At 56.6% G+C, this 27,767-nt stretch overlaps 1 protein-coding gene and 1 long non-coding RNA gene across 2 annotated transcripts; one reads left to right on the top strand and one right to left on the bottom strand.

The window, feature by feature from the left end:
• The first annotated feature begins 6,073 nt into the window (after positions 1–6,073).
• Positions 6,074–9,316, top strand: LOC308226933. The gene is made up of 6 exons (XR_013957974.1): positions 6,074–6,204; positions 6,836–6,924; positions 7,895–7,977; positions 8,652–8,718; positions 8,950–9,072; positions 9,233–9,316. It is a non-coding gene; the product is annotated as an uncharacterized lncRNA (long non-coding RNA).
• A 2,626-nt stretch (positions 9,317–11,942) lies between these two features.
• Positions 11,943–20,175, bottom strand: ST6GALNAC2 (ST6 N-acetylgalactosaminide alpha-2,6-sialyltransferase 2; the record flags this gene model as incomplete). Its single annotated transcript, XM_080629586.1, has 9 exons — positions 11,943–12,110; positions 12,282–12,381; positions 13,329–13,412; positions 13,572–13,675; positions 13,820–13,958; positions 14,040–14,205; positions 14,931–15,105; positions 15,763–15,907; positions 20,051–20,175. The coding sequence occupies 9 exons, from the start codon at positions 20,173–20,175 to the stop codon at positions 11,943–11,945; spliced, it is 1,206 nt and encodes a 401-aa protein (XP_080485712.1).
• Positions 20,176–27,767: the final 7,592 nt, after the last annotated feature.

The raw sequence follows: 27,767 nt of genomic DNA, 5'->3' as shown, positions 1-27,767 counted from the left end.
GAGAAGTGAGTACAAGACATGCTGTGGAAGCAGGATGTGGGATAGGGAAAATGTTTATACAGTCAACTGTGGGCTAATCCATGGGAAGCTTTAGAGACCATAAAAGCCATCTGCAAGTGGACAGATCACATTCTGTAGGAAACTAGTGGTTTAAAACAATGCTACCCTCACTCTTTGATCTCCTCTGAAGGGATCAGACTCGGGAGCCTGAAGAGAGGGGAAGGATAAGTAGATCCATAAGTTCTGCCCACACAGGCAAAGTAGGAAGGACCATTCATGGTCTCCTTCTGTACAGGAACTTAGGGCCATCAAACACAACAGACACAGAACAGATGAAAGGAAGCTGGACCCTCTTGCAGCGCGGGCTGAGCTGTGCAAGTCCTCCGCGAGGAGGGAATGGCTGTTACAGGTTCACAGGGGGACTGCGTGAGTTCAGGGAAAAGAAAGTCACTGAAATCTCCATTCCAGAGAAAACCCATTAGTGAGGCATGGAACTGACATCTGGCTTTGACATTCCCACCCCTCAATGGCTCCTGGCTGGGAAGCTACTGGGAGATGAGCCACACATAACCACGCTGCTCCTGCACCTCCCTAGGCACCCACTTTGGACCTCTCCTCAGAAAATGACATTAGTCTGGATGACTAATGCCACTGAGGCCTCAGTTTACCGCTTTGGACTTGGGCTGCTCTTCCTGCAGAAGAGAGAAACAACCTAACCGGTCCTGAAATAACGTGACCTTTCATCATTTCAACATGTTCTTTCCCCCTAAGCAATGAAAGTAGCAGAGATGCTATTCTCTAAAGCACCTCAAAACACTTATCTCCTTCCTCTGGTATAAATGAGGAGAAGCAAGAGGTGAGCCAGAGACTGGGCACTTGTAATTCTCCATCTTCAGGAGGAATAAATACTGGGATTTATATTGTGCTCTGTGACACAGCCTCTTGACCTCAGTGCAGTTTATGCTCACTACTTGCAAGAATATTCTTGTTGGCTCCATGGGTGCCTCACATATTTCTTGTATCTAAGCTTGGTAAATGAAATACTGCTTCTATGACAGTGCAGGCTGGGTTGACTGAATCAACGGCTGGTTGGCCGAGTAATCCAAGCAAACAGAACTACTGTTTGTGATAGAAGAGGACCTGAGAAGTTCCTCATTAATATTGTCTAGAAACTTTCATACCAACCCTTTCTGCTTTACCCTCTAATCTCCCAGGCTGCCACAGAAAATAGAGAGGATCCATCTTATTACACAGAGCAAGGTCAACTCTCCATTCCTGGTAACTGCTTATCTAGCTTCGGCCTTTCTGTGATGGAAATCTTATTCCTTGTTTCACTAGCTTTACACCATTAAGTTTTTCCTATTAGCTTTGAGTGTATTTATGTAGCTGTACACATCTTCCAACTCTGGGTATGCTCTGAGGATATATACTTTAATTAAACATAGTCATCCATGAAGAAGCTGGATTCCTACTGCTATTACTCAACACATGCATACGTCTGGCCCCAGGATTTAGCGATGCAGGCACTGCAATGGGAACAGTTTGTTGTGTGCTCTCTGTTCTGATCAGCTCCTGCAAGGAATGAAGCTGTGAATGCAATCTGGCTAGCTCTGACAGGATGGTCACTTTGCCTAGCTGGGACATCAGACCTGAACTGATCAAGTCAGTCATCACAGAACGGGTTGGGTTGGGAGGGACCTTAACGCTCATCCAGTTCCAACCCCTGCCACGGGCAGGGACCCCTTCCACTGGAGCAGCTTGCTCCAAGCCCCTGTGTCCAACCTGGCCTTGAACACTGCCAGGGATGGGGCAGCCACAGCTTCTCTGGGCACCCTGTGCCAGCGCCTCAGCACCCTCACAATGAATTAGTTGATCAGCTTGTCTCCATTCCTCTGATATGACCTCCTCAAGCTCCAGTCCCTGTTGCACTTGAAGACAGGACCTTAAGACTGGTTTTGTTGCACTGTGCCCAAAATTCATTTGAAGAAAAGGGGAAGAAGTGGGAGGAACAGCTGGGTGGCTGCTCAGCACCATCAGGAGGAGAAAGAGGAACCTTTTCTGTTCTGCACCTGCAGGAATCCACATCACAGCCCTGCCTGCAGATACCACCACCCTCCCAGAAAAAGCCACAGATCTTATGTAAAGATAAAGCTCTTGTTATTCAGCATACAAGGTTCAGCCTTTAGATAGGCCCCACTTAAAGCAGACCATTTCTGAGCCTGCTAAAGTTGTACGTAAGCACACAGGACACGCTGAGGAGGAATGGGTTTAAGCATGTATTTAACATTCAATGGAGGCTTAAGGGCTTTGTTGCTGGGAGAAGGGAAGGACATTTTGTTTGCAGTGTGCCTTGTCCTGTGTGGGAAGATGTTGCTTGTATGCTCCTGAGCTCCAAAGAGCCCTTCTGGTATTTCTTGGGCCTGCTTTGAAGCAGCAGACACCAGGATCTGGGATCTCACAGCAGGCTTATTTTAAACCCTACACATTTTTCTCTCAGAAGTCTGGCACCTGAAATCCCAGCAAACAATCCCCACCAAGGGACTGGTCTTTGTGCACTGCTGTGCACACAGCGTATGTAACAGAGACAAGCATCAATCTAGCTACCCCCTGCACCTCAGCATCTCCTTGTGCTTCATAGGATCAAGCCACACAGGAGGCTGATGCCAGGCAGACACAGCTAGCCGTGGGGGACTAGCTTCTTAATGTGTTCAGATACCCTGGTTGCCTCCGCCAGCCATATGTCGAAGATGAGAACCACAGCAGGGCATCTCTGAGTGAGCAGATGCTTTGTTTCCCCAGGCTTTGTGGAACCCTGTCTGCAGGGTGGGACCAGGACAGGCAGAGGGGGCAATCAAGAGGAAATCAACTTGCTGTCAGTAAGCATGGAGAGCATCTCCCTGGAGAGACTTAGAGGCAGCCAAGAGGGGAAATGGGTGGGAAACTGGGAGGAGGCCTTGTCCTTCAATTTAAGTGTGGGATCAAAGCCCAGCTGAAGCTGGAGAGGTTCTGTTATTGATTTCTGTTTGTCTTTCTGTCTTCCCCTTCTCTGTCACATATTCTGCCCATTCTCCTGTTATCTGCAGTAAGGATAACCAGGGGGTAACTCTGTGGCTTTGCATGACAGATACCAAAGCACCTTGAGAAAGCAGAATATGGGGACTTAATGTAGCATATGATTTGCTGGAGGAAGCAATCCCCTCCAGATCCTCTGCTGGGAAACGGAGAGCAGCCCCAAGACATCCACATGCAGATCTCCCTGCCCTTTTAATAGCTTTCCTTCTTGCTCAACTTTTCAAAGACTGGAGCAAGAAAATGCCGTAACTGATGGAGACTGGCCACAGGAAGTCTATCAGGATTGCCTTTGGGAGCAGCATTGCAACCGCCTGAGGAAGAACAGTATGTTCAACCACAAGTTCAGAGCAGACCATCACTTGCTTCCCTTCTCTAGGAAGGCTCAGAGGCTCTTGAGAAGAGCCACCATGTTCTGCTGACCTCTGGGAGGCTTTGCCTTGTACTGCAGCTCCCGGGTGAAGGTTGCACGCCCAAGATGTGTGTGACATGGTCGCCCTCTAAAGGGAAGAGCTGAGAAAACTGAGTTAAGTCCCACACAGGCAAAGTTGCAGAGGTTTAGGAGAATGGGCATGGGCGAGGTGCTGACCATGTCTCTTCATCCAAAGCTTTTGTTCTGCCTCCGAAATAGCCTGGACATATTATCTATGCACCACGACCAGGAATAATGACTGGGCACTTGGTCATGCTGTTCTCCTGAGTGTCTGCTTGTTGAGCTCATTACTTGGTACCTGGCACTGCTCACCCATTTGTAGGCACAAGCAGACAGTTACTCTGAGAGCTTCCACCCAAACCCCAAGATGGTGGCAAATCCCTCAGCATGTCCAAGTCTTCATCTTCTCTCTTTCCAGGATCTGAACTCTGCACAAGTGTTGTATTAAAACCAAACCCAACCAAATAAAAAAGAAAACCTTATATCCCTCGGGGAATTAAAGGACTAATTCTAGTTGTGGTGTCTGGTGTATTTGCTTATTCAGAAAGCTAAAAGTAGACAGGCAAATTGCCAGCCACATCTCCACAGAGCAAAGGCTGCTGCAATGAAGACTGTTAATTGCTGCCATTCTGTACCATTATCTACTTTCCTACCAGGCCAAGCACTTGTGCAACAGGCTCCTGCAGGGCAGGAAGGTGCTGAAGCTCTCATGTTCCCATCCCAGGGGATGGGACTCACTGCAGGCTGCTTCCTCCAGGCTCCTGCTAGGCTTTCTGCAGCTAGCAGAGGACACAGAGGGATGGAGAAGGCCTCCTAGGCAGCCACTTCTGTTGGAAGCAGCTTATTTTTAACAGCACGTTGGCATCTCTTTATAGACTCCTTGCACCACTGTAAGAAAAACAGAATTAAACAAAATGCCTTTTGCAGTCTGCTGATTTTTAAGAGAGACTTTAAGAGACAACATGGGCCATTCTGGAGAGCAAAGGACTCACGGGTCGGGTTAAATCTATGCTCTGGAAAGAAAAGTCATGTTCTAAAATAGGAACAAGGCCAGGAGGATCCAGGCACTAAAAATACACACGAAGTCACGCTGCCTGTCCCTGGGAACCTGACTGCCTGGCCTGGAAAAGGGCCTCTGGAGCACAGGGCCAGCCGGGGTGGGCAGCACAGAGCCATCTCCCTGCCATCGGAGGGATCCCGGAGCAGAGACACTGAGCTCACGGGACTCGGCTCTTCGGGATAACACGGGTGCTGTGTTCATAGACTTGGCAATCCCAGGGCCAGGTCAGACAACAGAGGAGGTGGCCATGCCGTGCAACACCAACGAAGCTTACTCTTGCTGTCGCTGCGGGGAACAGGGCAGCTTTCCATGAGCACATCTTGGATTCAGACACCCTGAAGGACAGTGAACACCACACATCTCAGACATCTCAGGGGTGACACTACCTAGATACAGGGGTTTCACCTGTGCTCAGACTTGTCTGCTTTCCATTTCCAGCCACTGCAGCCTCTCACCACAAGGCTGGATAAAGCTTTAAAGCAAGAAAGTGGACATTAGTGATTCTTATTTTCCTCGCTTTGGTTACATTTACACTTTGGCATTGTCCATAAGCCGAACAGGATCCTATAGATGTCATGGCAGGTTTTAACATCGAAAGATAACCATTGTACAGACTGGAGGAGTCACAAATTCAAAGCACACACACATATGTACTAACTAATCTCTGCCTAATCCCCAGTCTCTTGCTAATTCACCTTTGTGATGTCTGCCCCTTCCTACAGGAGCTAATGCTTGTTCAGCCTTTAGAAGCCAAGTACAATCCTGGAGCACAAGGAACGGCTGAGGGACCTGGGGTGTTCAGTCTGGAGAAGGCTCAGGGGGGACCTGATGGCTCCCTACAAGTGCCTGAGAGGAGGATGGAGCCAGGAGGGGCTGGGCTCTGCTCCCAAGGAACAAGGGATGGGACAAGAGGAACCGGCCTCAAGCTGCACCAGGGCAGGTTTAGATGGAGCTGAGGAACAATTCCTGCCCCAGAGGGTGCTCAGGCATTGGAACAGGCTGCCCAGGGCAGGGCTGCAGGCACCGTCCCTGCAAGGGTTCACACCCCGTGGAGACGAGGCCTCAGTGCCATGGGTTAGGGGTGGCCTTGGCAGTGCTGGGGTAAGGGTTGGACCTGATGGGCTTACACGTCTTTTCCAAACTCAGATTCTGTGATTCCGTGTGTGTCTCCCTGCTGAACAAGGCACAAGAATGAACAAATACAATTCATGAGCAGCCTGATGGTGCACGATCCCAGCCTGGTTTGGGTTGGAATGGGCCTTAAAGCTCATCCAGTTCCAACCCCTGCCACGGGCAGGGACACCTTCCACTGGAGCAGCTTGCTCCAAGCCCCTGTGTCCAACCTGGCCTTGAACACTGCCAGGGATGGGGCAGCCACAGCTTCTCTGGGCACCCTGTGCCAGCGCCTCAGCACCCTCACCGGGCTGAACTCCCCCCCAGTGTCTCCTCTAAACACGCCCAAGCACCCGGTACCGCAGCACCGCACCCGAGCTGCCCCGCGCCTGCCATGGCCGCCCCGCTGAGGGTCGGAACCGCCGTTCCCGTGAGCGCGCGCGCCTCTCGCGAGATCTGGTGGCCGCGCACCCGGCCCTGTCTCTCCGTGCTCTGTCTTCCGGGCGGCATGGCGGCAGTGCTGCGGGCGGTGAGTACCGCGGGCCGCCATCGGCGGGCACGGCGGCCCCGAGCGGCTCGGGGACAGCGGGAGGGCGAGCGGGGCACTCCTGCGCGCTGCCGATAATGGCGGTTGCCGTGCGGTGACGCCTTGAGAGCTGCTCGGGGGGACGTAATGGTGCGGCCCCCCCGCTGTGGTGGGCGAGGGAGGCAGGGCCCGGCTCCGGTTCGCTCCGTGCGGGGATGCTCCTGGCCCGGGCGCTGCCCCACCACGCTTATCCCGATTCTTCCCCTGCAGCGCCTATGGGAGGGTGTTTAATAGAGCAGCCGGTATAGCTTAGCCCCCGCATTGCCATCAGTACAGCGCCAGGGCTTGCCTTTAAGCACCCTGCAAGCAGCGAGCTTGAGCAAGCAGGGCCTGCATTCCCATTACACTTGGCCTGGAGGGAGGCAAACCCAGCGTCAAGAACAGGCTTGAGGTGACCCTCTGTGGGCCAGGCTTTAGCTGCCCTGGGAGCTGAGCTAGTGATGATACAAGTTATCCCTGTCTGAACTTGATCTTTCCTTTGTGGAACGTTAACTCTGAGGCTCAGCATTAAATACACAAAGGTAAAGGGATGGTCTGTTGTATGAGCTGACTCTGGCTCCTTCCTCTGTTTCAGAGTGTGGCATGGTGCAAAGCCAGGGTGAAGACACTCACCTGCTTAGGAAGCTGATACCTTCACTGGACCAACACTAAACCTGCACCATGGTAAGAATCAGCAGTCTCTTGTAGTGTGGCTTTCTCCCCTCACTGAGCTGTGGAAACAACACTGTGCTGTGTCAGATGATAGCCCTTGTGTCCCTGGGGCTACTGGTAGGAGATATAAAAGCCCAATGCTTGATTAATGTAATTAAGCCAATGAAGGCTGTAGCTTTGTTGCAGCTGGCACCTGCCTGTGCAGCTCTGTGCTGCCATGGAGCACAACTTGACAGGCAGCACTGAATGAATGGGAATTTGACTGGTGCTGGTGCCCAGTAGAGCAGCTGCTTGTCAGCGTGGTCAGAGATGAGCAGGAGTAGAAAGGATTAGGAGGGATTGGATGGCAGCCCATTATGGAGACACCTGACACAGCTCATCTCATAACTGTATTTGTGCAGCAGTAGGGCCAGTGAAAGAATAATTGTTCTGTTTGCCTACCAGGAGGTGCACTGAGACAGTTTCAAACCTGTATCAGGTTGCTGGGGGTGGGGATGTGCAGTTCTCATACACCAAAGGGTCCTCCTAACAAGGGCACACCCTGAAGAATCCTTCCCCAGCAGGATTGTGTCTGCTGCTTGGATGATCAGCTCAAGTGAACCCATAGACACTTGACATCCAGAAGGAGTGGATTATTCTTTTGTGCAAGGAGGGAGTTGGATTAAGATGTTTCTGTATGATGGTGAGGAGGGTGTCTGCTTGAAGTGGTTAAAAAGGATCTAAACCATTGAAGTCACAGCGTTAGCGTGGGTTTTATTAATAAGCAAGGATTTACATAGCATCCATGTCCCAGAGTTTCTTGTCTGAGTGACACAACCCACTGGCAAACGTGTTCCTTTGTCTCTGAGGGACAGGTTTCTGCTGTGCTGAATTTGAGAGACAAAACTTGCCTCTGAATGGAAACCTTCCTGTCTTTAATTCTTGCTCTGTGACCCAGTGTGAAATGCTGTTGCTAACAGTGCTCAATACAACTTGTATTTAGGAGGAAATCATCCTGCAGAGGCGTGGGGCTGTACTGCTGCCCAAAGACAGCTTTGGCAAGAGAGCAAGTCGGGCTTCAAACTGGTAAGAGAATGCTTTGGTATTGCATGCTGCTGAGTTTTGATCTATGTGTAGGCAGCAGGAGTCATTGCTGAGCAGACGACCTTGTCTTTGAATGCTTACCAGGAAAAATACTAGTCATCAGGAAAAACACTGGGGCAGCATCTGGGTGTCTTTGTATGGAATTGTATAGGACTTAAGTTGTTCATACAGCCAAGGGCAGGAGAGAAACCAAGCCTGTGATGTGTCGTTATCCCTGTCCGACGTCTCGGCTGTGAGGGAGAAAACTGTCCACTGAGGCTTATGTCCCCTCAACAGGTCTAGCACAGATTCCCAACGACAGGAGTGGCACCAGTAGGGCAAAAGCAGAATCTCTCCCCTCTCCTCCTGCCCTGGTGTTGCACAAGCACTGTCCCAGACACACAGGCTCTCTAGTACAGCAGGGCTCAGGACAGGGAGTAACTAACTGCTGTTGCCACAGCACAGATTAGATCTGTGAAGAGCTTTTAAGCTGCTTCTCCAAACAGGGAGGCACAGCAGCAGGTTGAAAGGCAGGTAAGAAATGTGGTTTTCTCTCAGCTAATGTACAGTCATGGAACACCCAGGCTGTAGCAGCACTTTGTCTCCAGGTAGCTGACAGCTCCATTCTGCTAAATAATTTCATGCTTTATTTAACAAGTGTTTGTATTTGTTTGCAGAAGATCAGTAACATTTCCTGACAGGCTGAGCCAACAAAGGTGACAGTGGACTTCCTTAACAACCAAGGTTGGTGTGCAGGACGTGAGGGAATGGTGCTACAAACCAACAGTCACAGTGGTTGCACAGCAGTCAATACCGCTGTGTTTGAGTGGGACCAGTCACTGGGAAGAGCATATGGGGCTTTTGGTTTCCAGGGAGAAAGGGGGGAAAAGTGCTTTGAGAAAAAGGATGGTTTCAGAAGAAAGGATTTCTAGGAAAGCAGTTGCAGCATTGCTTTGTGGTGTCTCCCAACTCCAGAAGCAGCAGAAGGAAGATGGTTCTGGAGCAGATCTCACAAGTGGCCATTGATGGATCGTTGGAAACGGTGTGAAATGGCCACCAGTGTGAAACTGCAGGCTTCTCACTGCAACCCTGTCATGGGTAAGTTCCCAGTAAAGCCAAAGAGGATTTGGGTGCTAATGCCATTGGCTATGGGGAGAGCAATTTTTGTCTCTTGAACCCTGAACTGTATTAAACATTGCAGATCAGGAGCTCTTCAGCTGACAGTTGCTCTGCTCTGACACTGTCTTTTTTCACCTAGGACCCAATCTGCAGCTGGCAGGAGGAAGAAGTGGTTCCCTGCTGTTTGCTGTTCCAGAATAAAACAAGTTGTGGAAAATCTTGAGAGTTGAAGTTAGTTTGGTTATTTTTGTCAAATTTTAAACAGAAAGGGTTCTGAGCAGGGAGGAAGGATTTGGGGTTAAAATCCTTTCAGAAATGCAAGCAGTTGTGAGCTTACCCTTACAGCAAAACCTGCTCCTCCCCAGTACCTCAAGACTTCAGTGCCTGCAGACATTGGAAAAGCACTTCATGATAGGAGGAACTGCTAGGAATCATAGGAAAAGCAGTGTGACAAAATGACTTGCAGCTAAGCCAGGACTGGTGACAGAAATGGCTCTTGTGTTCTGCTTGGAAGCTTGAAGATAAGGAAGAAGAGAGAGGCAGTAGCAGAATCATAGAATAGTTTGGGTTGGAAAGGACCTTAAAGATCATCCAGTTCCAGCCCCCTGCCATGAGCAGGGACACCTCACACTAAACCATGGCACCCAAGGCTCTGTCCAGCCTGGTCTTGAACACCGTCAGGAATGGAGCATTCACAGCTTCCCTGGGCAACCCATTCCAGTGCCTCACCACCCTCACAGTAAAGAATTTCTTCCTTAGATCCAATCTAAACTTCCCTTGTTTGAACCCGTTACCCCTTGTCCTATCACTACAGTCCCTGATGAAGAGTCCATCCCCAGCATCCTTATAGGCCCCCTTCAGACACTGGAAGCTGCTCTGAGGTCTCCACGCAGCCTTCTCCAGGCTGAACAACCCCAACTTTCTGAGCCTGTCATCATAAATAGTAGAGCCATCAGGTTCCTTGTGTGGTCAAATGGAGTGTGTTTAACTCTGGGGCAGGCTACACATGGCTTGGAAACCCTTTTTGGAAAGGAAAAAGGAGTTGAAGTTCTGATGTGCACAAAGAGCTCTGCCCATGAGCTGGATGGGATTCCTGGCAGGAATCTGCACCGGGACAGTGCTCATTTGTGAAACCTCTTTTTGCCTCATGCGCCAAGGCACTGCCATGGTCTAAGTCACCTGCCTGGGCTTTGCTGAGGCTTGGCCAGAGCTGGTTTGAGGAGGTTTTGGTGCTGTCCTGGTCAGGTGATGTGAGGATCAGGTTTGTTCTTGTCATGCAAGAGGTTTTGCTGACTGCTTGTGAATAAAAAACAGGCCTGACAGGCTGCCTTGGTACCATTGTGAGGTGGCTCTGATGCAAACAAAGGTTAATTTGAGATCTGGGAACACAAGATAGGTTCCAAGCTCGAGATTACATCTGAATCGGAGACCAACCTTCTGTGCTGCTCCTTTGAACTGGCTGAAAGCAGCCTGCTGTGAGCTCGAGGGGGTTTTGAGGTTCCCTGGCTCACAGCCTATCTCTTGCCATCTCTGCAGTGAATTGTTCCCTTCAGCTGACGCACAGCACAGAGCATCCCAAGTGGAAAGAGGCCATGATCGGAAGCTGCTCCCATAGATCCAAGCCATCCACGTAGGGCTCCAGGGATTAACCCTGGATGGGGAATGGCCCCATTGCTGTGACTGGGGCTGTTCCCCAGCCAAAGGCTCACTACTACATGTTACAGTCCTTCTGCTGGGGGAGGTAGAGGCCTCACCCCCTCATAGAAACAACAGAAATAGGCATAAAAGAGAACAGTCATTCAGCATTTATGTCATTATGGAGTGGGAAAGTCTCTGGTCACTCCCTCTGCAGTGCCCATCAACACTGGCTGGAGCAGCCTCACCAGAGGGTCTTAGCACTGACTTACACGGGATGGCTGATGGGTTCCAAACCATCATCCCCTCGGGCTTTTGGGGAGGAGTAACGATCACTCAGGGTCCATCACCCACTGCCATGGGGCTGACTCCTCAATTGGAGGGCACCACATGGTCCCCATGAAGGAAACCCCACCAAACCCACTCCCCTGCACACATGGGCTGCAGGCCCGCCCTCAGTTCCAGGATGCTCGAAGTCCAGCCATGTTTGTGATGTCCCAGCTGAGCTGCAGTAACCCTACCCACAGCTGATGGCTTTTAAGCCTTGCTTGAAAACACCATGACCTGGAGAAGGGCAAAACAACAGGGCTTGCTGTGGGTCTGTTGCAAGAGGGCAGCCGAGCCAAGTCTTTCCTGCTGATCATGGAGGCAAACAGATCCTTCTGGACAGCAGCACCTCAATCCAGAGCTGGCTGGAGATGGGGCTTTCTGCATCCTGGAGGGACGTGTTCTCCGAACACACCACGTTCGGGTTGCTGAGATGATCCAGTCACCATTCCAAGGATCCATCATGCCTGTTGTGGTCCCACCATGGTGATGAGCATTTGAGCTGGAGCATGGTGGTGAAGGGTGTTTTCCAGCCATAGCTACACATCTCCAGCATCTTCTTCCACCATCACCCTGTACCTCACAGGGGCCAGTGCTGCCCCACATCCGTGTTCATGGAGCTTGAAGGTCACAACCGTGTGCCATGGTGTTTCTTGGTGCCCCAAAGGCCACATTCAATCACGCTGAGCCATGAAACATTGTTGGAGATCCCGGAGGATCCTCCACCAGCTTCAGCTTGCCCCCCACCACCGTACCACTGCCGTCTGCAGTGCGGCGGGGCTGCTCCTTGGGCTGGCTGCGCAGAGCCCTCTGGAGGGAGAAGGTGGCCAACAGGGAAAAGAGCCACAGGAGTCTTTGAACTTGCCCCTGTGGGCAGCTGCCCGGCATCACCGCTGGTACAGGGTCATGATCCCTGCTCGGTGCAGGCTCCTCCACAGAGCCGCCTCCAGCATCATGTCATGGTTGGCATAAAACACCAAAGGTTTCTTCTCCACCTCGTAGTAGTGGTCTGAGAACTGCTCGTAGTTGGTGGTGATGAACCCATAGGCACTGACCTGCGGGGAGGGAGATGGGACAGAAAGAACAGGGTCAGGGCTCCCCTGGAGAGGGACATGGGGTGGACATGCTGGGCCCCACCATGAGCTTACAGCAGCTGTTCAAAGCCCCCCACAGCTATAGGGGAGATCCCTGTGTCCCCAAGGGAAGGTGTCCCCGTGTCCCTGTACCTGGTCGCAGGTGTGGAGCGCGGTGAGGAGCATGAGGGCACCGGTGCTGGGCATGTAGAGCGATCCATACCGCGTGTCCAGCAGCTCCGACCGCAGGAACCTGCCGGAGCACACGGCACATCAGGGGGGTGCTGGAGCCACCAGAGCCAGCAGCCCCCTGCCAGCCCCCAGCACGCGCCCAGTGAGGCAGCAGCACTGAATGACACGCAAGGGCTCGTGTGGGTTCACTGATGACTGCTACTAGGGTTCAGCTCATTTGCTGCAGGCACCTCTCTGCTGTTTGACATCGCCTCAACGCAGGTGCTGCTTTCATCCAAGGTAGGAAAGGAGAATCCCTGTGAGCCCCACCTGTGCTCCTGTTAGCTCTGAGTCAAAACTGAATTCAGAGAGATGCTGCGAGGGCTGGAGCAGCTCTGCTCTGGAGCCAGGCTGAGAGAGCTGGGCTGGGGCAGCCTGGAGAAGAGAAGGCTCCTGAAGGGGAGACCTTAGAGCAGCTCCAGTGCCTGAAGGGGCTGCAGGAAACCTGGAGAGGGGCTTGGGACAAGGGCCTGTAGGGACAGGCCAAGGGGAATGGCTTTAACCTGCCCGAGGGGAGACTGAGATGAGCTCTTAGGCAGAAGCTCTTCCCTGTGAGGGTGCTGAGGCGCTGGCCCAGGGTGCCCAGAGAAGCTGTGGCTGCCCCATCCCTGGCAGTGTTCAAGGCCAGGTTGGACACAGGGGCTTGGAGCAAGCTGCTCCAGTGGAAGGGGTCCCTGCCCATGGCAGGGGTTGGAGCTGGAGGAGCTTTAAGGTCCCTTCAACCCAAACCAGGCTGGGATTGTATAAATGGGAGGCAAGGCACAGCGAGGTGTAGGAGGGAATGTGAGCTGTGCTGCAGTGGATCGGAATGGCAGGGGAGGGATGCCTCTGCCTTGTTTGCAGAACACAGGGCAGAGGTGGTCCTAGTGCCTGGAGGAGACTGGGATTGTGCTTTGATGCTGGGCACCACTGGTCTGCACTGGGGAGAGCAGTGGCAGGATACAGCCAGTCTGAGCCCATCACCCTCACCTGGTTGTCAGGTACTGCAAGAAATCTGGATGCAGCAGCTTGAACTTCTCAGCAGATGCCTCTGGTCCGAAATACTTGTGTGGCCTGCAGCAGGGCGAGGAGAGGGGCAGAACTCGAGTCACGGGAGCCCTGGGGCTACTTGGGGTTTATCCCACCAGGAACAGATGTGGGGTGAGGACAGGCGAGTCCTGCTCCCTTCACTGCATCACCAAAGGTGCTGTGGGGAACTTGGGGGCTACTCACTCGTCCCCTTTGTCCGAGCCCTCTGGGACCGGGCTGCCCTGGATGGCCGACTTCAGCATGATGTAGTCACGGGCATCCGAGGGGATGAAGATGTACTTCAGGTCCTGCAGCGGGGACACAGCCATGGCACTTGGGGGGCCCTTGGGGCACTGCCCACACCAGCAGGACAAGGACTGAGGGCTCCGGAGATGGGAACCCCAAGGGACAATTAGGGATCACCTCCTCCCTAGCAAGCCCTCGGGTCTCACCTTGCCCTGGGGTATCTGGGTGAAGCCGTACTCCTCATAGGCGATGAGGGAGTTCTTCATGGTGTTCACCGTGAAGCCGTAGAAGGAGATCTTGGTGCCAACATCCTCCTCGAAGCCTTTGATGACGGCACCGTTGAGCCTGTGGGAAGAGCACGGGATGCATGCCCAGGGCTGCCCCTCCCCAGCACCACGGCCCCATCCTGCCCAGCCCCATCCTCACCTGAAGACCAGGTCGTGCGCATCGATGGCCGTGCCCTGCCGCGAGCCGTTGAGGATGCCACCATTGCCCACCACGGCGCAGCGCACGCAGCGCCCGGGGACCCCCTCCCTGTCGAAGAGGCGCCTGTTGGCCGAGGTGTTGAGGAGCCGGAGGGTGCTGCCCACCACTGGAACAGAGCAGGATGGGGCCGGTCAGTGGGAAAAGGTGCGGATCAAACCCGTGAGCATCCACGCGCTTCAGTGTGAGACACAGGCATGGGTGAGCCGGTGCAAGGGCACATCCAGGGCAGCACTCAAGTGAGGAGAGTGGTGGGATGGGATGGGGGGACACCAGCCAGCCCCTCCCCTCCCAGGCTTTGTGCCACCTCCCCACAGCCCCACACTCAAAGCCTGCCCCAAACAGCAGCTGTGCAAGGCACAGGGATGCATCCGGACATCTCCAGCCCTGCGGATGCTGCTGCCTGCACTGGTCACATCCCTTCCCGACAATGTCTCCTTGCAACTGCCCCCGGTTCACTCCCACCCATTGTCCCCAGCACTTCCCAGCGCAGGGATTGAAGCCAGCGGCTGCTGGGAAGAGCAAGGAGTGGGTTTGGGGTAGGAAGGGAAACAATCTCCCTCCAGCACAATGGGCTGGGTTGTCCGAGCTCCTCCGGCCCCAGTTCATACTGGAGCACACACTGGAGCTTTTATTCTGGGAAATGTCACAAGATGCAGCCAGGGGCATTTGCAAACCCGCGTCCTGCGCCCGGGAGCAGGAGTGGGAACAGATCAAGGTCCCTGCAGGGCTCCTCTCCCTTCTGCTGGGCTCCCTGCGCCCCTTTAACCACCCCACATCCTCCCATCACCCCTAACCCCATCTGCTGCCACCCCATCCTGGCTGGGGCCGTACCTGTGTGGGACAAGCCCTGCCATCCGTAGGGGACGTGCCGCGTCCTCAGCCTGTCCCAGGTGTCCGGGGTGAAGTGCTGGTCCCACATCAGCACTGGGCTCTCGAAGCGGAAGATCTCCCCGAACTTGGGGTCTGCCTTTGCCCTGCTCATCACCGAGTGGACGCACGCGCTCGCCTGGGAGGGAGCAGGACCCTGGGTCAGGCTCCAGCCTGGGTCTGCCTCCCCTTGCACATCTCTGCCCCTCCGCAGACATGGACGGGAGGGCAAACCCAGGGGCAGAAGTGCTCCTGGTCCCTCAGATGTTCTGGGTCACCCAGGCAGGGCACTGCCTCACACCTTGGCTTCCCGCTGCGAAACACCCCTGGGTACCCAGCTCACCGGGGCTGGGAGGACCAGGGCTTACAGAGCCTCATGGCAGACCAGCGCAGACACCCTGCTGAAGGCCTCTGCTGTATAAGAACAGCCTCCGTGCCCAAGACCACAGCCTGGGTCCATCCTCATGGCTCTCCAGCCCGGGCTGGTGGCCCAGGTTCACAGGGCTGGAGGCAGCGGGTGATGCTGGCTCCAACCTCCACATGGGGAATTGCTCAGGGAGAGGCTGCAACAGCCACAGGGAGGCCTGGGGAGACCCTCGTGCAGGGATTGAGGGCATCACACACACACAAAACCCCTTCCAGACAACGCTGCTCATCCTCTGCTTCCCCACACGGACCTTCAACCCACACCACCCAGCAAGGGGGGCACTGGGGGCACTGTACCCATGGCAGGGGTTGGAACTGGGTGACCCTGTGGTCCTTTCCACCCCAGCCCATTCTGTGGCCCCGTGGTTACCTGCTTCCTGCTGGGCCTGGGCTCCTCCAGCGCGGCAGTGGGAGGCTTGAAGGGCTTCGAGCCCCCTCCAAGGGCCCATGGTTGGCTCCCGGCCCTGCGCGATGCCCCCGGCAGAGCCAGGACCAGCGGCTCCGGCTGCAGGAGGCTGCGGGAAGGAGGCGGGGGGGGATCAGCCGGGAGCACCCCGAGACCCCCCCCAAGTGTGAGATCCATGGGGCAGGACCACGTCACCTCCCTGCTCCCCAACCCATCCCCGTGTCCGGCAGAGGACTGGCAAAGGACGGGGTCTGTGCAGGCAGCGGCTGCCTTCTGCTGGCTCCCACCGCCAGGACCCCCATGGACCAAAACCCACATCGCCGGGGGGGCCCTGCTGAGTCCTCCGTGGCTCCCCCCACCACCCCACCCTTCCCAAGCCCAAAGACAACAGGACTGGGACAAGCTGGGAGGCCGGGGGACTGGAGAAGCAATCAATAGCTGGAATCTGGAGGAATCTGGGTGTGTGGGACCCCTGTGCCATGGGGCCAGCGGAGGAACACTGAGGGACAGAGGCAGAGGGTTCCTTCCATAGAATTTCGGGGTGCCCTGAGCCAGGCAGAGCAGCCCCAGCCCCAGGGGGATGTGGGGCTGGGGCAGGGCAGGGTCAGAGCCCGGCGGGCAGGAGGTGGGAGCCCACCCGAGGGGAACAGGCTCCCATTCATCCCCGCACACAAGAGCCCTTCAGAGCCCCCCGGCGCCGGCAGGGGCAGGTGCCCAGGCCAGAACGGGGGCATTGTGGTGGAGACAAGGGCCTCTTGTTCTGGGAGCTCCGCCTGCGGCACAGGGACAGGTAGGGGCAGGTGGGGAGCAGAGCACGGCAGTGTTGGGTTTCCATCGCCAGCACAGCCCCTGTCAGCACCAGCAGCACCCACAGCGCATCCAGGTTCATTCGCCACCCAAATCCTGCTCGGTGCCATCGGGATTTGGCAGGGGACAGCCCAGCACCTTGCTGGGGCTGCAGCATCACCCCAGGCATGGACACGGTGAACCCCCCCTGCAGCCCTGACCCAGCTCTGGGGCAGCAGCACAAGAGGGATGTGGAGCTGCTGGAGCGAGGCCAGAGGAGGCCATGGAGATGCTGCGAGGGCTGGAGCAGCTCTGCTCTGGAGCCAGGCTGAGAGAGCTGGGCTGGGGCAGCCTGGAGAAGAGAAGGCTCCTGAAGGGGAGACCTGAGAGCAGCTCCAGTGCCTAAAGGGGCTGCAGGAAACCTGGAGAGGGGCTTGGGACAAGGGCCTGTAGGGACAGGCCAAGGGGAATGGCTTGAACCTGCCAGAGGGGAGACTGAGATGAGCTCTTAGGCAGAAGCTGTTCCCTGTGAGGGTGCTGAGGCGCTGGCACAGGGTGCCCAGAGAAGCTGTGGCTGCCCCATCCCTGGCAGTGTTCAAGGCCAGGTTGGACACAGGGGCTTGGAGCAAGCTGCTCCAGTGGAAGGGGTCCCTGCCCGTGGCAGGGGTTGGAACTGGATGATCTTTAAGGTCCTTTCCAACACAAACCAGGCTGGGATTGATTCTATGATTCAAGACCCTGGCACTGCCAGTGGAGGGTCCTGGGGTGCTACCTGGGATGCTGGGGGCTCCAATCCACTGGGATTGGGCAGGTCGACTCCTGCTGATGTTTGATGGGAGCTGGGTCCCACATCCAGCCATGGCTGGAGCTATTCCTCATTGCTCCATCAGGACTCGCACTGCCCTGCGAAACCCAGCCCTGCGTCAGCACCGCCCTGCGCCCGCATCCCAGCTGTGGGTGCTGGAGCCAGCTCCCATCCTGGCCATGCCCAAGCCCTGCCAGGGCCCCCCTGTGCAGACCCAGCCGGTCAGCGGCTGCGGGCAGCCAAGGGCTTTGACGTCAGCCGCCAGGATGTGGCGGAGCGCCTCGTGCTGCCGCGTTGACTCAGACGGTGACAACGCTCCCGATGCCGATGCACAATGGGGCTGCGGGGCAGGAGTGGCCGCGGCTGCCGGGGCAGCACCGGGCCCGGCCAAGCCTGGGTGTGCTCTGCACCGCGGCGGCTTTCACAACTGACGTTTGTGGTCCTGGGCCGCCCCGCAGCCCTGGCAGATAACAGCGGGTGAGCGCCGTGAGCACACACTCCTGCCTTATCTTCAGCAAACAGGCCCAGGGCCCCGCAGAGCTCTTTGAGGGAGCAGAAGCAGCGACGTGAACCGGCTCTTGGAAAGGGTTTGCCCCATCCCACCGCAAAGAGCCGGGCTCCAGAAAGCATCTTTCAGCAGCGCAGAGCCAGGGGCACCGGCGGCTGCGCAGAGCCCTGCAGTCATCCACAGGCGATGCCAGCAGCTCGCTGGTGCTGTTCCGAAGACAGTTGGGGATGGAGGGGACAGGGCTGTGCCCAGCTGAACCCCGGGGCTCCAGGCCACAGGGTGGTTGGCTCTGCAGGGATAGGGGCACTTCACCCTTCTCCACAGGGTCCCAGTGCTGCCATCAGCTTTGTGCTGAACCAGGGCACTGCCATGGGTGTCTGGCCATCGGGTGATTTGGTGCTGCAGCAGCCAGCATCAATGAGGGGTTCAGCTTTCTCCTGACTCTCTTCACCTCTCTGTGAGCCTGCATAGAGACACGGCTCGCACAACCCTCCTGGCCAAACCATGACCTCCCCTGATGAAGTGAGGGAGGGAAGCACGTGCTCTGTGGTGGCACATCAGTGTGTGACACAGCGGCTGTCCCAGCACCACCTCCGGGTCCAGCCCCGCACCCCTCGGCTGGGCAGCGCTGATTGCTCTGGTCCTGGTCCAGGCTGGACAAGCAGTGATCATGGGCAGCGTGTTTGTAACCGCAAATAGGATTTGCTCTGGTTTGGATCTTGCTTTAGCAGCTGAATTAAAGCCAAGAGGAAAAGCCCAGGAGAGCTTTGGAGCACAGCTCAGCTCCCCGTTACCTCGCTCTGGGCTCCTCTCTGGGGCTGGAGGAGCTGACCCCCAAATCCCATCAGCTATGGGGCAGGAGCTGGGCTGGGTTTGCAAGGGGGACCCAGAGCTAGGGGAGGATCAGGCAGTGATGGGAACCTGCTCCCGGCACCCACCCCATGGGTCTCCTCCACACCCTGCTCCTGGGATGGGCCACAGATCCTATGCCAGGGCATGCTGGTTCCCATTCCCAGCTCCAGCATGGTCCTTGCACACATCCTGCTGCCCTCGTGGGCCTCAGGTTCCCCGCTCACGGACTCTCATGAAGCTCTTTGCAGGGAGCTGCTCACACCCCAGCCCCAAGCACCACCCAATGCTGCTGCCACTGGCACCACTGCCCAGCCAGCACAGCAAGGGGGGGAAACAGCAACCTCTGCCAGGGCTGCTGGCGTCCTGCTGCTGCGCAAGCCCGGTGGAGAGGGGATCCCTGCCCTGGGATGACAGGAGGGGGAAGGAGAGCCCCAGCTCCCAGACAGGGAAAAGAGAGGAGCCTCTGGACCCTGCACAGGGCGGGCTCCGGTCCCCACAGCATCCTCCATTCCCGGCCAGCACCCAGGCGGCTGCGCCTTGTTGCACCCAGAGCACCCAGTGTGGAGGCGAGGGACACCCAGGGCACTCTCCTCGGACATCACCTGATGCTCGCAGGAGAGGAGGGCGGCCGGAGCTGCAGGTGCTGTGCGGGCTCCCTCACCCCTGCTCAGCCACGCTCCCCAGGGCTCCCTGTGGCGCCCCGGCACCGGGGAGACCCAAAAAGGGTTGGGGAGGCTGAGGGATGCAGGGGAGGCTGGGGGATGCCCAGAGGCAGAGAGCACAAAGGGGGAGATGCACATCGCTGGGGTTTGGGACATGCTGCAGCCCCTGGGAGTTTGCAAGAGGCTGGGGACAGCCCCGGGGATCGGTGCAGCTCCGTGCGGACCAGACCTCCCGCCGGACAACCGGCTCCGATCCTCACTCAGCCCAGTGGGGATACAGAGGCTGCTGAAAGGGGTTCGATCCTGCTGGGGACTGAGCACCCGCAGCCACCCCGGGACACAGCAGCGGTTCCTTCGCCCTGTGATGGGCTGAGCACACACGGGGATCCCCGCAGCCCCCCACGGCCCCGGGGTCCCGCTCTGGGCACCCCCGGGCTCGGAGATGCCCAGGACACCGGGGGGGGGGCAGAACCTGCTGGGAGCACATTTCCCACAGCAGCCATCAAGCGGGAGCACAGCGGGATAACCTGCACTAAAGAGCCCACACCAGCACCAACAGCACCCCAATGGCCCCTCCGGGTCCCGGTGCACGATTCTCATGCTGGATTCACCCATCCCGCCTCCCCTTCCCCTCCTTACCTGGCCAGGATCCTCTGGCTGCTGGGCGACTCCACCGTAGCGTAGTAGTGACCGTAGAGGAGCAGGGAGGATGTTAAACCCGCCAGGAGCAGGAGGCAGAGCCGCTTCCAGTGCGGAGACCCCATCCCAGGAGCCTCAACCGCGGGAGCAGCGCAGGATCCCTACAAACTTCCCGACCTCCTCCTCCTCCTCCTCCTCTTCTCGCAGCCCGGCTCCGTCCCGCACCTTGGAGCAGGCTGGGATCCTCCTGCCGAGCGGCGGGAGGGAGGGTGCGAGCCGGAGGGAGGAGGCACCGGGCTGCCTGGTTCAGACTCGCCGGGACAAAAAGCGCTTTTGAGCCGCTTTTTCTGCGAGCTGGGATTAAACATTTACTGACCCGGCAGCGAACCGGGCCCCTTTGTCTGCACCTCCCCACGCCGCCCCCTCCCGCTCCCCCAGCGCGCAAGGTTCCCCTCTCCATAACTTATTGTTGGGCTCCAGCAACGCTTCCACCCTGCGCAGCCACCGCCGGCTCCGGCTGGAGGCATCTGCCGCGGGTTAGACCGTGGTAGAGAAGCTCCCAAGTGAAGCCGGGCTCCGGGGTGCAGGCAAAGGGGGGGAAAGCGGGGGGAACTGTTGTGGTGCTGCCGGATTGCTCCCTCCCTACGCGGTTTAGCAGCAAACAGAGCAGTTCGGGGCTTTGAGTTCAATGGATGGTTTGGGCTGGGGAACGGGAAACCGCGTTTGGGGTATTCTGGGGCAATCCAAATGAAGCATTTTGGTGTTTTGGGGAAGGAAACGCTTCAGTTCCCTTTTGGTGAAAGAGTATTTCCACATGGCTTTACTTGAACTCACCTAAACAAAGAGAGCAGCACTGGGAACTAAAGGAGATGCACACTAGAAGCAGCTCCAGCGGGGGAAGAGGCTCAGCAAGGAGAACAGGAGCTTGCACAGGGTCTGCAGCGATTTCAGGGCACTGCTGGATGCTCAGGAAGCACCAGCCCGCGGGAGCAGCAGCGTGGTGAGCCCTGCTCCATGCAATCCCTCTGTCCTGCACCCGCGGCTCCCTGAGCACTCACAGCACCCGCGGTGTCACCCTCCTCCAGCCCCATCCCAAATACCCGCTGTTGTTATCCGCACCCAAGAGCCCTTGGCCAGACCCCATCCTGCTCCCCTTGTGCATTCTCAGGCCAGCAGCGTTTTCCCAACCCTTCTCATCCCCTTGGATCCAGCAACCCCCTGCTCCCATTCCTGCCTGCCCAGGCACGTTCCCAATGGTGCTGCTCCTTCAAAGGGAGGTAAAAGCAAGCATCATTCCGCTCTGTGGCTGTGTTACTGCAGCTCCCACCGTTGCCAGCCCTGGTCCTCTAGGAATTTTGGCCGTGTGTGGATGGCACCCACCGAGTGCCCCGGTTCCATTGACGGCCCTGCTGTGATGTGATCACAGGAGCAGGTCTGCACCCCGAGGCTGGCAGGAGAGCGGACATGGGACTGGGGTCATCACATGGGGATGGTGGTGGGGCTGCTTTTAGAGCAGACAGGCAGGGATGAAGCTCTGCTGCTGCACAGGGAGCTGAGAGGAGCAGGCTCGGCTGGGGAAGCAGGGAGCAGGCAAGGAGCAGGAGGGACAGGACAGACCAACATCACTTGGGTGAAATCGGGTCTAAAGCTCAGCTGGAACTACCGCTGCAGAAGGTCAGGCAGGGGAGGGAGTTAATGGGTAACCCAGAAGCAAAGGGCAGCTCTGGTGGGAGAGCTGGAGGGGTTTTGCCTCCACCAGTCAAGCCTGATCCCAGCCCATGGGGGCACCGCAAGGCTCAGGGCCAGGAGAGCAGGAACAAGAGCCTGGGGTTGGGCTCAAAGGTCCTGCAGGCTGGAGCCTGTCCCCACCAGTGTAACTTGGGGGTTGCCCTTGTTTGCTCTGAGCTGATGGATTCACTCCTCATGTGCAATCGATTCTGGCCCTTCATTAATCACAGCTAATTATTACCAACTGCTCCAGTGAGTCACAGGGAACCCTGCAAGGGTTGGCCCTGGAGGTGGACGGCCAATGATCCAGAGCAAGCCTCAGGAAAGCCAGGAATTTGCCTTTTGGAAAGATAGGCCAAGGGGAATGGCTTGAACCTGCCCGAGGGGAGACTGAGATGAGCTCTTAGGCAGAAGCTCTTCCCTGTGAGGGTGCTGAGGCGCTGGCACAGGGTGCCCAGAGAAGCTGTGGCTGCCCCATCCCTGGCAGTGGTCAAGGCCAGGTTGGACACAGGGGCTTGGAGCAAGCTGCTCCAGTGGAAGGGGTCCCTGCCCGTGGCAGGGGTTGGAGCTGGATGAGCTTTAAGGTCCCTTCCAACCCAAACCAGTCTGGGAGATTCTGTGAAGATTCTATGATCTATGGTGGGGCAGCAGCTCCGTGCATTTGCCCTGAGGGCTGCAGGAGCTGGATTCTTCACATTGCTCCCATCTCAGTTCCCAGAGATGATTTTCTATTGTTGGGGCTTTTTTTCAATGACGGGGTGAAAATGAGATGCACGGTTCCTCATCTGCTCTGCTTGTTTTGCACTACAATGCAACTTGGTCCATGCCCCAAAATTAAGTAGTGCTTAATTTAGAAGTTAAGTGTGAAAACCCCTTTAGGATGAGAGTTGCCAAATAAAGATGAGGAAAAGAACACAAAAGAAATCACAATGAAAACCAGCAAGTGTCATTTTTAGCCTGGGCTTTGTGTTCCAGTGATTACTGCTTGGAAACAAACCCCAAGCCCTCCACATGGCCAGTGAAAGGAAAATAAGCACATTTCACACCAGCTGGTTGTTGGCCATGGGTTGGTGGAGGGAACTCATGTGGTCTTTGGCGTATGAACCGTCCAGCTGGGAGAAAGAGATCTCCTGCAGGATTTACATATCCCGGTTTGCTCAGCACAGGGCACAGGGGCATTAAGAACGTGACAAAGGGCTGCTTGTAGAGAATAGCCCTGAAATTCCAAGTCTGGATGTAGGAATGTGTTGCTGTGTCAGTCCCTCTGGAGAACGTGGGGCCCATAGGGATGCCTTAAGGAAATCACTTAAGGAGCAACTGGGCAGCAGATGCCTCAGGATGCTGATGCACAGCCCCTTCCTGATGGAGCACAGAGAACAGAGGCCAAACCTCCTCTCCCCAGGTTCCACACAGAGACAGGGTCAGGTAAAGTGCCTGCAGCACAGATGCTGCATGCAGATGCTCCCCAATAGTCAGTGTCTGGAGTTTTAGGTGTTACTGCGGCCAGAGGGAGGAGGTGAAGTGGGGAAGTGATGGGATGGAGGATTGGGGACCCTGGTGTGATGGCAGCACCCAGCTGCAGGACCAGAGATGCTCAGGGCTGTGCTCGGCATCACCCTGCAGCAACTGCAGCACTGAGCACTGGGCTCTGCCTTTTGGGCAGGGAAAGGGGCTCAGGGATGCAGCTGTGCAGGGAAATGGAGATGATGTGCCCCAACTCCTTCCCTGTGAGGGTGCTGAGGCGCTGGCACAGGGTGCCCAGAGAAGCTGTGGCTGCCCCATCCCTGGCAGTGTTCAAGGCCAGGTTGGACACAGGGGCTTGGAGCAAGCTGCTCCAGTGGAAGGGGTCCCTGCCCGTGGCAGGGGTTGGAGCTGGATGAGCTTTAGGGTCCCTTCCAACACAGACCTCGCCATGATTCTTTATGCCAATCTGGCAGGATGCAGCCCACGGGGCAAACTCACCCTTCAGTCCCTTCCTGCTCTCCCCTAAAGCGGGAGGGCTGTGGGGACAAGTCATGCGCTGAGGTGGCAGGTTGGGACCTCGTATGTGGTGGCTCCTCTTGGCTCTGCTGAGGCCCAGCCCGGCTCTTACCACAGTGACGAGATGTCTGCGCATGGCAGAGCCGCTGGTCAGCCCTGGACCATGGACCAGGGTGAGATAAGCCCAACACGCAGCCAGAAGGCCATCCCCTCTCCACTGGGCACAGAGCAAGCTGTGGGGCTCTGGGTTATGCTCTGGAGGGGTGCAGAGCTGGGAAACACCTTGTAGAAACCAGGGTGCCGATGCAAACCGCTGCCTTCCCCTTTCTTGCTGGCTCAGCAGACATGAGCTGATCCTGCCCTGCTCTGAGCAGGGTAAACAGTGCCTGAGGTGTGCTGAAACACAGGAACCTCAAAAGCACATGGTCTCAGGTCAGGGCAGGCTCTGTCCCAAAGCACACAGCTGGGAGAGGGAACACCGAGTGAGCCCCTTGTCCATCCCTGCTGCAAGGAGGGAGGGATGGAGGGAGCCTTGGAATGCCCTCAGGACACAGCAAGGTCCTTTACCAGCCCGAGGGCCAGGTCAGGCTGAGCTGGGAAAGCCCCACAGCACTCAGGGTGCTGCTGCTCAGCCTGGCAGAGGAGCCCTGGTACCACAGCCCCTGGGCAGGGGCATCGGGGGCTGCTGCACTGCCGGGAGCAAGGGGAGGTGCTCTGAGGTCACCTGTGGCTTTTTGCACACCAAGGCCATGAGCTGCTCCTTATCTTGTTCTCCTGCCCCTATTATCAATTGTTTTTCTGGTCTGACTGCATTTCCCTGCTGCCCCATCCCCAACAAAGGGAGAAGGTCGACAAAGGGAGTGAGGAGGGTGAATGAACCCCCCACCCTGCCCCAAACATCTCTGTAGCTGGAGAACATAAACAGGGTTGTTTGTGACCTGGAGCAGGCAGAGCCCCACAGCACCCAGTCAGCCACAGCTGCTCCAGAGCGATGCACCCGCTCCACGCTGGCGCCCAGCTCTGCCTGCTCTGTGCCATGGTGTCTTGCCTGGGAAGGAGCAAGGAGGGACAATCTGGATGTGCCACCATGACACAAGGCTGCCACGGAGCCCTGTGTGGTGCCAGGTGGGGTTTGATGGTGGCTGCCAGCACTAGCAGACATCCGAAGCCCTAGCACATGGTGTCCCCACGCCTGGTCAGCCCAACCTTGCTCCCACATGTCCCAAAGGTGCATCCTGGTCCCCCAGCCCAGCAAGTCCCCATCTACTTCCTCCTGCTCTGGCCCCAGCCAAGGAGCTACGTGCCTGTGCCCATGCAGCAGGACACGGTCCCTGCATCTGCCAGCAGTGAGCAGTCCCAGCACACAAAGGGAAGAGGTGGAACCAAACCCAGGCTCTGCCAGGAAGGTGACACCGTGAGAGCTCCTGGTGACCAGCGGATCTGGTCCCCACAACAGGGGGTATTTAGAGGCTGTTACCTCCTGGGGAGCCCCAGGAGGAGCTGGCCACGGCTGTAACAACCCTCACGGTACTCACCAACAGCTTCCCAATAAGGCAGGGCTGACGCAACAGCAGATTCCAGGCACCAGGTACCGTGCCCACACATGAGGAGCTGCTGTGTCCGAGGCATCTCTCATGATGTCAGATCCCACCGCTGGTCCCTCCACTCGTGCTGCCTTCAGCACCACATCACTTTGCACAAGCTGAGGCTGCACCTTTGCAGATGCAAGAGTGGCATTTGTGGGTATCAAACTCCTCCTGTGCATGCCCCTGCATACCCCAAGGAGCTCCTGGGCTATAATGCTATGGGCAGGCAGGTGTTGTAAAGTGAAGGACACCAGGGGACAATGCTGTGATGCAGTGTGGGCAGTGCAGGGCTGTGACAGCGCTGGGACACGGCCTGTGCCAAACCTGGATGTGCCAGATGCAGCAGGATGCTGACGGGTCCTGGAGCTGCCACCTGGTGGCACTGGGACAATGCTGCTTGCCAGCCACATGGACCTGCCTGGGGACATTTGGGGTGGCCTTGCACCATGGCACTGCCTCGTTCAGCTGCCCGGAGGAGGCTGGGGCTGGTCTGGCATTGCTGCATTGCTGGGACACTCACCCAGTCCTGAAGCCCGGCTCTGTTCAATGCTGCCCCAGCTCTTGCTGCTCTCCATAGGTTCTGCTGCACTGGTTTGTGCCAGGCCAGAAGCTGGCTGGGAAATGCCATCTCCAAAGCCCCTCAATTTCCCGTGGCTGCTTAGGACTTCCTGCTCCAAGGGGGGGTGGCTCTGGTGGACTTGTGCTCAATGGGATGTGTATCCATGTGTGGCATGTCAGCCCATGGTGGGACAGGATGCCTTGGTGCACTGGGACAGGAGCCAAGTGAGGAGGGGAAGAAGATGGCCAGGCCAGAGCTGCTTTTCTGGAGGCACACAGGATGTGGGTTTGAGCTTGCTGGGTAACTCCAGAGTACAGCAAAGGCCATTCTCCGGCCAAGGTTATCCCTGGTACCATCTACCTTTGCCAACTGCACTGGGAGGAAAGTCTGAAGCAAATGGCCTCCTGGAAAAGCTTTCTACCCTTGACTCCCTCAGAGGAGCTGGGCACTAGGGAAAAGCCCAGGCTGGGGGCTGCCAGCCCATCCCCAGAGCCTCCTTGCCCACTATGATCCCTTTGCTCAGCAGGACTCAGCCCCATCCTGCTTCCCAGAGGAGACAGAAACAAAAGAGGAGGGGGAAGGGCCTAAGAGAAACTTCTTCCAACTTCTGGGGAAGAGAAAAGCCCCATTCAGGCAGGAAGAACAGTGTGGAGCGGTCACTAAGCAACCCACAGCAATGTGGCTCAGCCCAGCCAAGGAGTGCTGGGCAGGGAGAGCCCGCAGGGCCTGGGGACAGGGCACACCAGCCACCACGAGGGGCTGAGACACCCAGAGCTCCTGGGAGCAGGAGGGTGTCCTCAGTGGGCTCTGGGGGCTGCCCAGTCTCCATCAGGCTCCCCCTTCACAGAAAGGGTCTCTGCTCCTCAGGTCTGCTCCAAAGCCCATGGTTCCCCATGGATCTGGGTTTCACACGGGGCTACATCAACCATTCCCAACAGAAGCACAGTGCATTCCAGATAACTCCCTGCTCTCACGGTCACTTGCAGGGCTTGTATGGGCAGAGCAGCCAAACACAGGCTACACCCTCTCCCAGATAAACTCAATTCTTCATGTAGATTATCAATGGAGGAGGTTGTCCTTTGCCAACAAGCTTAGTGAGACATGAGAAACTGCCTGGCCTCTCTGCAGCACAGGGGATAAAGGGACAAAGGAAATGAAGCCTGACAAACCCTGCTGACAAGCCGTGCCCAACTGCCTCTGGGAGCCCAGGAGTCCCTGGAGACACTGCTGCCCCAGGTAGGATGCTGCAGGAAAGGAAAACCACTCACAGCCAGAGCAGGTCCACTGGGACCAGTCAATGTGCAGCTGGGCCCAGTGCAGGGCCTGAGGAGCCCAAGGAGCTGCACTGGACCTGCCTCGACACTGGGAGGGGTTTTTGCCTGCATGGTATCAAAGGAAACATCACAGAGTCACACCGAATCCCAGCACCATCAGGGCTGGAGGAGACCTCTGGAGATCATTCAGTGCAACTCCCTGCTGGGGCAGGGTCACCCAGAGCAGGTCACAGAGGCTTCATTTCCTTAGTCCCTTTATCCCCTGTGCTGCAGAGAGGCCAAGCAGGTTTGGAATGTCTGCAGAGACTTCACATCCCCCCCAGGCAGCCTGTCTTTGTGCACTTGTCTCCAGCATCTGAGGTACTCACCTGCTGGAACAAGGACAAACTTGCCAGGTTTACCCACTTCCTCAGGAGGTGTTTGGCTAGCACTGATCTCTATCCTGGGATAGCAAGAGGAACAAGGGGGGGATGCTCAGGTATATCCACACAAGCTGCAGAGGCATTATCATTAACACTCAGTTCTGCCCTTTCCTGGCTTCATCCTCCACTCTCTCAGCCTTTAAGCATCAGCTCTGGACACACTGAATA

The sequence above is a fragment of the Psittacula echo genome, assembly GCF_963264785.1.
Source record: "Psittacula echo genome assembly, chromosome: 14".
Lineage (NCBI taxonomy): Eukaryota > Metazoa > Chordata > Aves > Psittaciformes > Psittacidae > Psittacula > Psittacula echo.
The sequence above is the reverse complement of the archived record's forward strand: the minus strand, read 5'-3'. Positions and strand labels throughout refer to the sequence as shown.